Source organism: Rosa chinensis, chromosome 3 (assembly GCF_002994745.2).
Source record: "Rosa chinensis cultivar Old Blush chromosome 3, RchiOBHm-V2, whole genome shotgun sequence".
In the NCBI taxonomy this organism is placed as follows: domain Eukaryota; kingdom Viridiplantae; phylum Streptophyta; class Magnoliopsida; order Rosales; family Rosaceae; genus Rosa; species Rosa chinensis.
In genome coordinates, this window is record NC_037090.1 from 28747172 (window position 1) to 28760883 (window position 13712).

At 42.5% G+C, this 13712-nt stretch overlaps 1 protein-coding gene across 1 annotated transcript; it reads right to left on the bottom strand.

Annotated features, from left to right (window-relative positions):
- Positions 1 to 2541: 2541 nt before the first annotated feature.
- On the bottom strand, positions 2542 to 6817 carry LOC112194398 (PR5-like receptor kinase). Its single transcript, XM_024334642.1, has 5 exons — positions 6733 to 6817; positions 4197 to 4229; positions 3520 to 4094; positions 2748 to 2786; positions 2542 to 2652 (listed from the first exon to the last, which is right to left on the bottom strand). The coding sequence occupies exons 1-5, from the start codon at positions 6815 to 6817 to the stop codon at positions 2542 to 2544; spliced, it is 843 nt and encodes a 280-aa protein (XP_024190410.1).
- Positions 6818 to 13712: the final 6895 nt, after the last annotated feature.

A 13712-nucleotide genomic window follows, 5' to 3' on the forward strand; every position in this document is an offset into this window, starting at 1 on the left:
TTATGAAAAGTGGTGGATTTTATTTGATTGAGCTAAATTAGGATATTGGATTAACGTTCTTGAAATAAGGTTAAAAATCGGAGTATTCTAGTGTTGCCATATCCCGAAGTTATCGTAAGAATGTAATAATTCGGGAATGGTAATTACTATTTATTTGCTAGTATTTAATGATTAAGTAAAATGAGGTCAAACCGGTTGACCGGAATTTTAACATGGAAAGAAGTGTGATCACCATCTATCGAATGAGCTTACTACGTTAAGTGAATTGTTCGGTAATGGAAATTGTGATTTGTTTTCCTAAAGTAAAAAGGTTAAAGAAATGAAGGTGAAAGTGCTAAGTATAATCACCATATCCTAAATGATTCAAATGCTATATCATTTGGATTTGGATTGTTTGGGAATGGATAATAGAATTTATCAAGTAAAGGAAAATCCTACAAACACAAGTTCTAGATCATTGTTCGATTAAAGGATAATCTGATGGACTATAAGGAAACTAAGTAAATGCTTTGGTTGCTCGGTTAGTTGAGTTATAATAAAGTTAAGTTACTTATTGGTTTAATTTTATTATAAAGGACTCGAGCGTGTGCTCATGGAATTGGACGAAGTATCCAAAGTCGGAAACAAAGCTAAGTTTGGGCGAACACTCCATATCCAGGTAGGGTGAGCTGTCCCTTCCTTGTTAGAGGCTTTTCAATATATGTGGAATGCTATTCTATGATAGTATGTTGCCTGCAAGTACAATTTTGGTTGTTCATTAGTCGATGCCTCGTGATACATGTGTTCTCAGAACTGATAATTGCTAATTGCGAAAACTGAGGCTAGACTTGCATGTTGAGATACTGTACCCTTGTATGTTTATACTTGTGACCTGAAAGTGAATGGGACCTAGACGCGTAGATTCCTAGGGATCCCACGGTGTCGATAACCGTGAACCTCCGGAGGGGGCTGTGCTCCTATGTTTGTCGAGGAAAGGTAAGTACAGAAAGTGAACAAGTCATAGGAGACTCAGAGCCAGGAAATGGACACTTTCGCTACTTGTAGTCATGGGGACTCCAGAGTAGTTGGCCGGTTCTCGAAGGATGACGAACCAGGTCGGTCACCGATTTGTTTTATTCTAGCCGGCAGGTAAGTATCTCGAAGCTCCAAGTTGTGTGAAACATACTGCATATGTTTTATAAAAGAGACAAATGTTTGTGGTTGCCTATTTTAAATTGTATTTTCGATACACGTGCACAATATTATGTAGTAGATATTTTGTATATTATCTTTCAAACCTAGCATGGTTGGGTCGGCCCCTACTGGGCATGCGAGGACGAAAGCTCACCCCTACAATAGTGTGCAGGTTTCGAGGACGTGGTCGGGGAGCACATAGAGGAGGCACAGGCCTGGCTTGGCGTATTCTTCTTTGACTTTATCCAGAAATGGTTTTGGTCCTTTATCGGATTTTGAAGCGACTTGTTTATTTACTTTCTCACTAATTTATTTTTTTATTTATTTCCTACTCGTTTACAAAAACTCCGGGAGACCCGTAACCCTGGGGCGCGTCTCCCATGCTCGTAATTACTTAGTGATTTGTTTTGTTTTCCAAATTGGGCTCCGATTGCAAGCCCAAAACTCATAGCTCATTTCAAATTCCGCTTTTGAAAATGTGTTGTTTGGTTGCTAGAACGACTTGTCCAAGAAAATGTTTTGTAAACTAATAGTCTGAACCCAAAAAGGCCTTGCGATTTCGGGTTGATGAGTTATCAGGATGTCATTCATGACATGTCGGTTTCTCATTGGCTCGGAGTCGCGGCGCTGTGGGACCCCCCCCTCTCGGGTCACCACACAGTTCATGCATAACCCAAGTGAAGACCATATGGAAGTAGTCGTGCGAATCCTGCGGTATCTAAAACGATCTCCTGGGAAGGGCCTTATGTTCTCAAAACATCACTGCCTGGAGGTGAGTGGTTATACTGATGCTGATTGGGCTGGTTGTATCACAGATAGGAGGTCGAGCTCGGGTTACTTTACATTTGTTGGAGGGAACCTTGTCACTTGGAAGAGTAAGAAACAAAAGGTGGTGGCGAGGTCGAGTGCAGAAGCCGAGTATAGAGGTATGGCACATGGAGTATGTGAGTTGTTATGGTTGCGTAATTTATTGCGTGATTTGGGGTTCAAGCCAAAAAAAGCTATGGAGTTGTTTTGTGATAACAAAGCAGCTATTGAAATTTCACATAACCCAGTGCAGCATGATCGTACAAAGCATGTGGAAGTTGACCGGCATTTTATCAAGGAGAAGTTGGACGCCAATCTAATTGCCTTCCCATTTGTACCAACTGAGGAGCAGTTAGCAGATGTTCTGACTAAAGGTGTGTCAGTCAAAGCATTTCATGACTCACTTGACAAGTTGGGCATTCGAGATATGTATGCTCCAACTTGAGAGGGAGTGTTGTGAGTCATAGATTTTTTAGGATTACTATTAGGAATAGAATTATACTAATAGTATAGAATCGGGATTGTAATTGTGATTTGATTACTTTCCTTGTCTGTCCAGAATTAGGGTTGTATAAATATGCCTCTGTATATTGAATGAAGGGTGTGAGAATTAATCCTCAAAAGCTTCTTATTCTCTAAAGCTTCTTGTTCTCTAGAGATTCTTAGTTTCAACTGAAAGCATGAATGTATAGTTTCAATCATCAGTTTTACATGGAACAAGAGAAGTTAATGCACAGTTCAAGTATAATTGATCGATCACATATTACCTTGATCTCTATGTATATGGATAAGCCCTTTAAGGTTCCCTTGAAACACAAGTAAATTAAATACAGAGTTCTATTGTAGTGATACCAAAGTAGAAGACGAATGTGCTGATTCTGCTAGGGATTTGGAGGAGAAGACAAGTAAGGCTTTGGTGGTATCTGCAAACAATCAACACTCCCTTCCAGCATTTCTATGACTTGTTTCATCGCAGGTCTATTTGAAGGGTCAGTTTGTATGCACCATAAGCTCACTATTATCATCTTCCTCGCTCTTACTTTGTCATCCTCATTCATGATGCTTTGTAGACCAAGTTCTTCATCCAATTCTAGGCGCTTGTAAATCCAATGTGGAAAATATATCTCACTAGTATTTTCAACTTCAGTATTGATATTCCTTCTTCCCCCAACCATCTCGGAAAGCAGCATTCCATAACTATACACATCTGATTTATGCGAGATCCCTCCAAAATTTCTACAGAACACTTTAGGAGCAATATATCCAGCAGTACCTCTTGCGCACACCATTGAAACAATACTCTCTTTTGTGTCACATATTTTTGCAAGGCCGAAATCAGAGATTTTCGGGGACAAGTTTGTTAAACAGCGACAAGCGTGCCCTGTGGCCCACCATTGTACCGATATTGTCCCAACTTAACCACCCGATAGGTGTTGGGTTTTAATCACAAAAGGCCTCGGTACAATTGGGTGAGATCCACCCACTTATAAGTTATATTTTATTTGTCATTTTTCCAATGTGAGATCTTTCCTCTCCAACAAAGTTCTCATCCAGAAGAATATTATGAGGCTTAATGTCAAAATGCAAAATTTTTGTGTTGCATCCACGATGTAAATACTCCAGTCCACGAGCAATACCAAGTGAAATTACATATAATGCTTCCCATCCCAAATGATGATCTTTTTGGGGGTTATTTGCATCAAATATGAACTTCTCAAGAGATCCATTAGGCATGAATTCATAGATGAGAGCTCTTTTTGAACACTCGAAGCAAAATCCCAACAAGCTGACAATGTTGACATGTGAAGTTCTACTAATGGCTGCGACCTCGTTCATAAAGTCTTCTCCATCACCTTTTGATCTGTTCAAGATCTTCACTACTACAAGACGACCATCTTTTAACTCTCCTTTGTAAACATCACCATAGCCCCCTTGCCCCAACTTTTCCTTGAATGAGTTGGTCATTTTTTTGACATCCGAATAACTGAATCTTTTAACTTGAAGTGGCCCGTAGTTCCTTAGAAAGGCCTCCAACATTTGACAACTCTGGTTTTTCTTCTTCCAAAGGAAGCAACAAAAGATAATCACTGCAGCCAGAGAACTAGCCACCGCACCTGTTGATCCAAAAAGGTAAACGGAAAATTAATAATCATTTTGAAAGCTCTGTTTTCCACGCTTTCTCAATTTGATCGGAGAGAGATATTGATCTTCAGTACCTATTATGAGCTTCAGTATCAATTTCTCATATCCTGCAACAGAAATTGCAAAGCAGGTACATGTTAGCTAAAGGAAACAAGATTGAAGTGGCATAGATAAAATTGTCATTAAACAAAAACAGGTGATTCATAGTAATGATTTAAAAGCTCTCTGTAATGTGTTATTATCCGTTCTATGGTCCTACATGTTAGTGTGAGTCATCGTTCCCTATTAGGAATAGACTACAAGGGAATATATTGTTGTAACTACTTACCTTATATACGTTATGTAGTACAGTAGTACACAATAGTTGTAGTATGATTGTAACCTGTTTATATACACCACAGAATGGGTGTAATAATATATTAGAAATTTATTCTCTCAACCTTGTTCTATTTGACTTGGTATCAAAGCAAAGATCTGAGAGGACTTTGTCTCTTTGTCTTAAATTTCAGACCATCATCATCGTTTGTTTGCACCCTAGGCGTCCGTCAAAGAACGACCAGTGTCTTCTTCTTTGACTTCGGCGACATCATCTCCACCCTCTCATCTCCAGTTCGGGCCCCATGGTCTGCACCAGACAAGACCCGCTGGTTTCCAGATCGTTTTCGAACCAGACCTGTCGGTTTTCCAGATCCGGCATCGCTGCATCACATCAGGTTCTTCAGTTCCGGCGTTGCTGCCCAGTTCACGGCAGCACTCAGACCGATCCAGATTGTCGGCCCTCCTCGATTCAGACGACTCCGATCCTCTTCGGTTCGTTCTTCTTCGAGGTGCGTCATCCTCCGCCACTTCCAGGTCGATCGATTCCAGCCCAAACCGACAATTGATCCTCACTTCCAGATCGATCGCTCTCGATCTCTCCCCGCATCTGTCTCGATCTCTTCAGTGAGTCAACCCGCCTACATCAGTGAGTCCACTTGTAACGCCCTAAGCTGCACCTCGCCAGCTTGAGGACGTCACAGTGCCACGAGACTCTAAAACATAAACCGAATGCTCGATTTACATTCTAGAGAACCGCAAGGCATTTTTGTTGATAAACTTTTCGTAAAACGCACAGCGGAGATTTTGAAATACTTTTGAGGTGAAAGCTTTTTGAAATTACAAATTCACTTTGTTCGTCTAGAACTTGTCATTTTCGAATAGTCGAGGACTAATAGACTTAACCACACAATGAACAGTCAACAACAAGTTTCAAAATGGCGTGGATCACGAAATAAAGATCAAGAGTACATCAGAAACTCGTTTACCGTCCGGAAAGGTTATCGAATTCCGCACACCCAGCTCCGTCCGCTACAATCCCGTTACCAGTGCACAGTACCTGCACATACACTGTTGTAGGGGTGAGCTTTCGTCCTCGCTGCTCTAAGGGACCTACTCCGGCTTAGTTTGAAAATCAACTAAAACTTTGTAACAATTTGGATTTGGGCCCAGTGTGAAAACAAAGCGAATATATATGTAAGAACGACAAACTTAAAATATCATTAATCTTAAAACCCGATGCATGATTAGAAAACTACGTGCGATTTACCTAATGGCCTGGTTCCGTAGAACCGACATCTGACCTTACCAGTCACAGAGCGCCAAACTTAACACACTAGCTACACACACGGAACCGAGTCGTCATTGCGATTGCGCACCGTCCGACCGGTGTAGCTAACCCTCCGGAGGTTTAGGGGTGGCTAATCCCCAAGGAAGTCATCGACCACCTTTCCGCTCTCACACACCGCCATCAACGATCTTATACGCACGTAACTTGAAAACATTTTAAATTTGAACTAACAATACACTTTCATCATGCATCACGTATATAAACAATTATGGAAAACCATTAGCCAATAGAGAGTCCCGAGTCCCCTACCTGGATTCCGATGCTTTCTCTCACGTACTCCGAGAGTCGTGAACCTTCCGTTCCTCGGGTATCTGGAGTCCTAAGTTCCGACATTTCGATAGTTAATAGTCTATTGAACATATATTTAAATCTTAACGATTAATAAATCGTCCGACCAACTTTTCCTAGTTTGACTAGGAGTTGACCAACATTGACCCATTTGACCAAGATTTGACCAACCGTAATAGGTTCGATAATTAACCCAAATTACCGAACATTTTACTTGAAATTAGAAAATCGACCAATTTCAATTCCTTTCCTCGAATTTTGCATCACATAGTAATTCTGTCGAATTTACTATGGACACCCATACATATTTTAGACCATTTCTCCGCATTCACAACTATATATTTTTTTTTATTTTTTATTTTTAACATAACTCCATTTCACAATTGTGATATCAGTTACTACTCTTAGTAACAGATTCACCAACTCGTCCAACATCCTTCCCAAATCAAAATAACTTCAACTCACCACAACAATGACAATTCGTTAAGCTCAAACATAAAATCAAGGAGTTTCTATTGCATAGCATCAACCAAAACCACCACAAATCAATTCTGTATTCCTCTGATTACAATCAAACTTGATCCATACTTGTATAACCAAAACGCGACAATCGAATTACCAAGCAACACAGAACTTCAAATTTGTTTCACAATTACCTTTGTCGAGTTCAGTACAGTACCAAAACCCAATCTGCACCGGTGAAGGTCTGGAATCGACAACATTCTTGGTTTGATACCTCATTGCACATTCCGGCAACCCAAGCTCTCTATCCAACTCGCAAAGCTTTTCGAAACTCGGTGATGAACAAGGTCAACCTTCGTCTGCAGATGCAGCCTAGCCAAAAACCAAGTCCAGAAGCGCCGGAAAAGCTGCCGGCGTCGAAGAGGCGACGGGGCCGAAACAACCCACAAACCAAAAACAGTCAAAATCGATCGTATTGAAAAACTAATTAGACTAACGTGGAGACCATGACGAGGGGATCAATTTTGGTACCTCACGCAACCCCGACGATCGCCGGAAACTGCAGAAGCTTCGCCGGAAAACCCGAAGCTTTTGGGTTTCGATTCTCTCTTCTTACTCCATGCATGGACGATCTGTGACCAGAGGAGGAAACACGATGAGAAGACGCATCGAGCATGATCGGTGCGCCGCTGTGAAGTCGCCGGACGAGGGAAGTTCCGATCGGGTTCAGTCGCCGGGTCGACGGGCTGGAGAAACGGGTCGAGGCTTCTGATGTGTTCTGGAACAATCTGGGACGCTGATCCTATCAAAGGGCTATTTATAGCCTGACTTCAATTAAAAGGAACGGTGCTGATCAAGCGGTGGACTTTTAATGGTCCAGATCACGCCAGAGCTTTTCTTTTTATTTAAAATGAATTTCCATAATTCCTAAACTTCGGAAAATCGTTATAGATAGCTCGGGTATCCGAAAAATCCTCCGAAAATTTCCACGAACTCATCGTGACGTGTACTTTATTATCCAACTCCTAAATTGAGGATTTTACTTTATGAAAATTTCTGAAAATTTCCTCGAGCATCTTGACCTTTATCGAGATCGTTGAATAGTTTCGCATACGATCTCTGTTAAGCTTGATACATTTTTCCGGGGCTCACACCACTCGTCTCAACTCGATCAATTAACTCTGTCAACACATCCAGCTTAGTCAACCAGGTTCCAAAAAAAAAAAAAATGTTGTTACTATTGTTATTCTTATTTCCGCTGCGCACTTTGGGATTTGTGTATTTTTCTATTTTATTATTGCAATGGGTGGTGATGACAGTGAAGGTCAGAGTTCTAAGACCAATGAGGTCCAGAGGGTAGAAGTCTCTGTCAAGAGCTCAGAAGGTGGTTCTTTTGGGGGTACCAAACTCACTGGTACCAATTTCCGAACATGGAAGAAGATTATGTCTGTTTATCTCTGTGGGATACACATAATGGAGCATGTGACTGGAACAATCAAGGCTCCTAGTGAAGATGATGTGGAGGCCTATGCTAAGTGGGAAGATGATGATGGGTTTGTAATGTCAATTCTATTTCGAGCCATGATTGATGATGTGCTACAGATGGTGGAGGAGTGTGAAACTGCTGAGGCTGTTACACCCCATATCTGAAATACCCTTTTTACTGAGTTGCATGGAATTCCTTATGGTTACTGTTCGCGGTTATAATTTTAACGTTTAGGGGGTGGTTAAAAATTGACTTTTTGTGAGTTAATAATTTGAGAAAATTTCCTTCATGAAAGTTGTAGAGGGCGTTAAACCGAGTGCGTGCATATGTGGTATGTAAAAATCGGAGTTCGTATGCAAAAGTTATGAGTGAATTACGAAAATTACTGTTCATGGTAAATTTTTGATATATAGGGAAAGTTACCCGGGTAGGTTTCCAAAACCGGAAACCCACCCCTTTTTCTCTCTCCTCTTCCCCCCGACTCTCCCCCTTTCTCCTTCGGGTTTTCTTCCTCCCTTCGATTCCTCACTTTCCGGCCACCATCCGGCGTGCAACCGGTCACCACAGGGGCGCCTCAACCCGCTCGTGATACCAGTGACCTGGGATTGGGGAGTTTTGGCCGTGAAAGCCCGGATCGAAGCAAGAAGTGCTCCGGTTGCAGTTTTGGGATTTTGCCGATTCCCGGCCATTCCGGCCACCTCCGGCCACCATATTCCCATCGAAGGTTCGGTTTTTGATGGAGATTATTTCCCCTAAGGTGGTTCATTCCAATTTGTATTGTAGAAGTCGAATTGACAATTTTTCATTTCTAGGGTTCTTGAAGCTTCGGGACTTTCCTTCACCGGCTTGATTCGGCCACTTCGAGGTAAAATTGGTTGATGTTGTAGTTTGGAAGTTGATTCTGCTTGTTGTGTAGATGCTAGTGCCGGAGTTTGGTGGTCATCGGAGGAGGTCGCCGCCACTGTAGGTAGAGCGTGGAGGCGCGTAAAGCAGTGTTTTAATTGTCGTTTTAACCCCATATACTCTATAACGATTGTAGAATGTAATGTGTGAAGTTTGGTGGAAATTGGAGGAATTACGAATTGTGTCTAATTGATTAATTAACGATTGATGTGAATTCGATCGCCGGAATTCTTTCGGATTCACTCTAGAATTTATTTATCGATGATTGAATATGGATGGAGTATTAAGGATGGAAATTGTAGAGGGTTGAGGAGTCGGATGTTAGGAAGGGGAATGTTTTAAATTTCCAATTAAGTATCGTAAAGTTAAGTTCCGTCCTGTGAATTATATATTTATGATTGTTATTCGTACAGGACGAGAGGAGTCTCCATACGAGGAGAATCACGAGCGACGTCAGGATTGACCGCATATTGTGAGTGGACCTTTGATTTTAATTGATGCATGCAAATTATATTCCGCAAGTTTTGAGTTTATCGATTTATCAATTTAATTATCGAGCATTTTATTTTGGTTTGGATTATTGATTGATTTATTGGTTTGAACTTTTGAATTTAGATTCATTATGCTCGATTTGAGGATTTTGATTTATGCGGATTCGGAAATTTATACTTATTTATACCCTATTTATATTTGAACCTGAGATGAGCTTGGCGTGCGGGGTCACGTCTTTATACATTGGATTCTGATTTTGCGAGATAAGTGGGGAAATTATACAGAATTACTGGATTTTGACGATCTTCTTCCTCACCATACGCGGGTCATGTGAATAGGTCTCCTCCTCACTTACTTTGTGTTTGTGAGTGGCAGTGAGGTAGCTTTCTCCTCCTCACGTGGGTGGTAGTCGAGGTGATATTCTCCTCCTCGCACAATCTATGTGTGAGTGGTAGTTGAGGTTATTAGTTCTCCTCCTCGCACAATCTATGTGTGAGTGTTAGTTGAGGTTATTAGTTCTCCTCCTCGCACAATCTTTGTGTGAGTGGCAGTCGAGGGTAGGTTGAGCCTGAGGGGCTCCATTCCCGTATGGTGAACCCATTTTTCCCCATGTTCCTTTGTTGTTGTTCTTGACTAGCGGGGCTAGTCGGTCTTTTCTTAATTATTGCATGGATCAGGAGTTTTTTAAAGAAATAATATGTGGGAAAGTATAAAATCTCTTTTGTTTAAAGTTATTTTTTTTTGTCCACTCACGCTAACGTTTTTATATACTTTTCCCTGGGCCCTTCGGTTTCAAATGCCCAGATTGCAGTATTGTTGCTCGGTGTTCGAGTGTGAGCCATAGTGACCGCACCTGCTTCCGCCATCACATTCTGTAGGTTACCTGGTTAACCTACTGTATTCCTCGTCTTTTTATATTCCTAGAATGCTCTGATTACTAAGGGATATGTGACCCAACTTATATGTATTATATTTGAGGTCTATGACCTAACTTTGGTGATTGTAGTAACTTGTACCCTTTGGAGATTATGTACGATGATATTAGCTTTGGGATGATTGTTTGAATTTGGGAGCAGGGTGGCTCCAGGAGTTGTGGTTGGATAATTAGAAGTGAATTTTGGTTTTCCGCAGGTTTTTGGGTTAACCATTTTTAAGGGAGGTTATACCGAAATTTTTGGTAAATCTCCTTTAAAGGTTGGTCCCGCAGGGCCACTTCGGATTCCAGGGTGGAATTCGGGGTGGGCCTTGTCAGTTGGTATCAGAGCACTAGGTTTCTAGATTCTGTAGACTTCCTTACTTCCTTACTACTTTATATGCCTAATGACGCCTGGTACCTTCCGAGTGATGGCCCGACCGCGGCGGATCCCCATCGTGTGCTCTTCGGTACTAGTGTGTTATTATGCATGTAAAGTAGATACCTTGTAGTACTGATCCTTGAGCTTTTTTTAAATACTTTTCTTCAGGTACTATGGCTCGAAATCGCCGAGCACGTGAGAGAACTCCGGTTGGGGAAGATGAGCCGATACCTAGAGGGTTTACGGATTCTTTTGGACAGTTCTTTCGGCAGATTGCCGCAGCACTCCTCGGGTCACGTACTGACTCTACTGTGGAGCGTGCTAGGAGGCATGGGGCTCAGACTTTTGCTTCTGCCGCCTCACCTGTAGAGGCTCAGCGGTGGATTGACAGGATGGAGAGAGTTTTCTCCCAGATGGATCTTCCAGAGGATAGGAAAGTGGATTTGGCAGTACAGTTTCTTGAGGATACTACCTGGCATTGGTGGATTGATGTTACTAATGACCCTGCAAATGTGGGCCCCATGACATGGGATATGTTCAAGACCCATTTCTATGGACGGTACTTTAGTGATGCCCACCTTAATCGGATGCAAGACCAGTTCTTGAGCTTGGTGAAGAGAGATGAGCAGTCAGTGTTGGAGTTTGAGCAGGAGTTTCTCTCCTTGGCCCATCATGTGCCAGATTTGGTTCGTACTGAGCAAAGTAAGATTCGTAGATTTGTCTTGGGACTTGGAGGAAAGTTTAAGGATAAGATGTTAGGCACACCGTACCGGAGCTTTGCTGAGGCAGTATCTTATGCCATGGACATTGAGTCAGACTCACCTGCTGGATTTCACCCTAGGGATCCTGGTGGCCCTAGCCAGGGTCCATCTAAGAGGGCTACTTCCACATCTGGTTCTGGTTCTTCAGTTGGTAGTGGAAAGAGCAGTGGTTCCAGTTCGAGAACCCGTACTAGGTTCAGGGTACGTGACAGGAGATTCTCTCGGGGTCAGTCTAGTGGACGACAGTTTGGACAGTTTGAGAGGTCCAGGAGTTATCATGGTGGTTCGAGTGGGGCTTCTGCTAGCCAGCCAGCCCAGTATGGGCAGTATCAAACAGCGGGATGTTTTATTTGTGGTCAGCAGGATCACTTCAGAAGGGACTGTCCCCTTGCGACTCAGGGAGCTAGATCTACCCCCACTCAGACTGTTGGTCAGTCCTCTGCTGGTGGTTCTACTAGCAGCGCCCGCACTAGCTCGGTAGGCTGAGCTAGTTCTCAGCAGGGCAGGGCTCAGCGAGGTCGTCCTGTGACACATGCTAGACTGCACGCCATGACCCAGCAGGAGGGCCGTGATTCACCGAAAGTTATCGTTGGTACGTTGTTTATCTTTCATCAACCTGCTTTAACTTTAATTGATCCTGGTGCGACGCACTCTTTTTTGTCCAGTAGATTCGCATGTTTTGCAAATGTGCCATCATCACTCCTTATTGGTGAGTGGTATGTTTCTTTACCTGCGGGAAGGGCACTTAAGATAGAGTGGGTTTTTAATGGTTGTGGTGTAATGGTTGACGGTTTTTGCCTAGAGGCCAACCTAATTCCTCTAGATCTTGTGGAGTTTGATGTAATTCTGGGGATGGACTTTCTGGAGACACATGGTACATTAGTTGATTGTTTCCGTAAAGAAGTAGTGTTCCGAAGTCCAGGAAAACCGGAAATCACCTTCCGTGGTGAGAGGAACATTCTCTCCTCTTGCCTGATTTCGGCCATTACAGCTGAAAAGCTTTTGAATAAAGGTTGTCAGGCTTATTTAGCACACATTGTGGATACAAAGAGGGAGGTGTTGAACATTGAGGATATTCCTGTGGTCAGAAAGTTTCCGGATGTGTTTCCTGATGACCTACCTGGTTTACCTCCAGAGAGAGAAATAGATTTTACCATTGAATTGCTCCCTGGTACTGCACCTATATATCAGGCACCTTATAGAATGGCCCCAGCGGAGTTAAAGGAGTTGAAGACCCAGTTACAGGAGTTGTTGGATAAAGGTTTCATTCGGCCAAGTGTGTCCCCTTGGGGTGCTCCGGTGCTTTTTGTTAAGAAGAAGGATGGCACTTTGAGGTTGTGTATTGATTATAGAAAATTGAATAAGGTCACAGTGAAGAACAAGTATCCATTGCCACGGATTGATGACTTATTTGATCAATTGCGGGGTGCCAAAGTCTTTTCTAAGATTGATTTGAGGACAGGTTATCACCAGCTACGGATAAGAGAGTCCGATGTACCCAAGACCGCATTCCGATCACGTTATGGTCACTACGAATTTGTGGTGATGCCTTTTGGATTAACCAATGCTCCTGCAGCCTTTATGGATCTCATGAATCGAGTATTCCGCCCATACTTGGACCGTTTTGTGATTGTGTTCATTGATGACATTCTGGTTTACTCCAAGAGTGAGGAGCTTCATATTAAGCATTTGAGGATAGTACTTCGGACTTTGAGGGAGGCTAGACTGTATGCTAAATTGAGTAAGTGTGAATTCTGGCTTAACAGCATAGGATTCTTGGGTCATGTGGTATCAGCTGAAGGTATTAGTGTGGATCCTCAAAAGGTGGAAGTGGTTTTGAATTGGGGAAGACCCACCACAGTGACGGAGATTTGTAGTTTCTTGGGTTTAGCCGGTTATTATCGGCGGTTCGTGCAGGATTTCTCTAGGCTTGCAGCCCCTCTCACTAAATTGACCAGGAAAGGTGCTAAATTTGTTTGGTCGGAAGAGTGTGAGCAAAGTTTCCAAGAACTCAAAGGACGGTTAACTCGTGCCCCAGTTTTAGCATTGCCTGATGATAGCGGGGAGTATGTGATTTACAACGATGCCTCAAGACAAGGTTTAGGTTGTGTGTTGATGCAGCATGGAAATGTGATTGCTTACTCATCTAGGCAGTTGAAACCTCACGAAATGAACTACCCGACTCATGACCTTGAGCTTGCTGCTGTAGTTTTGGCACTTAAGCTATGGAGACACTA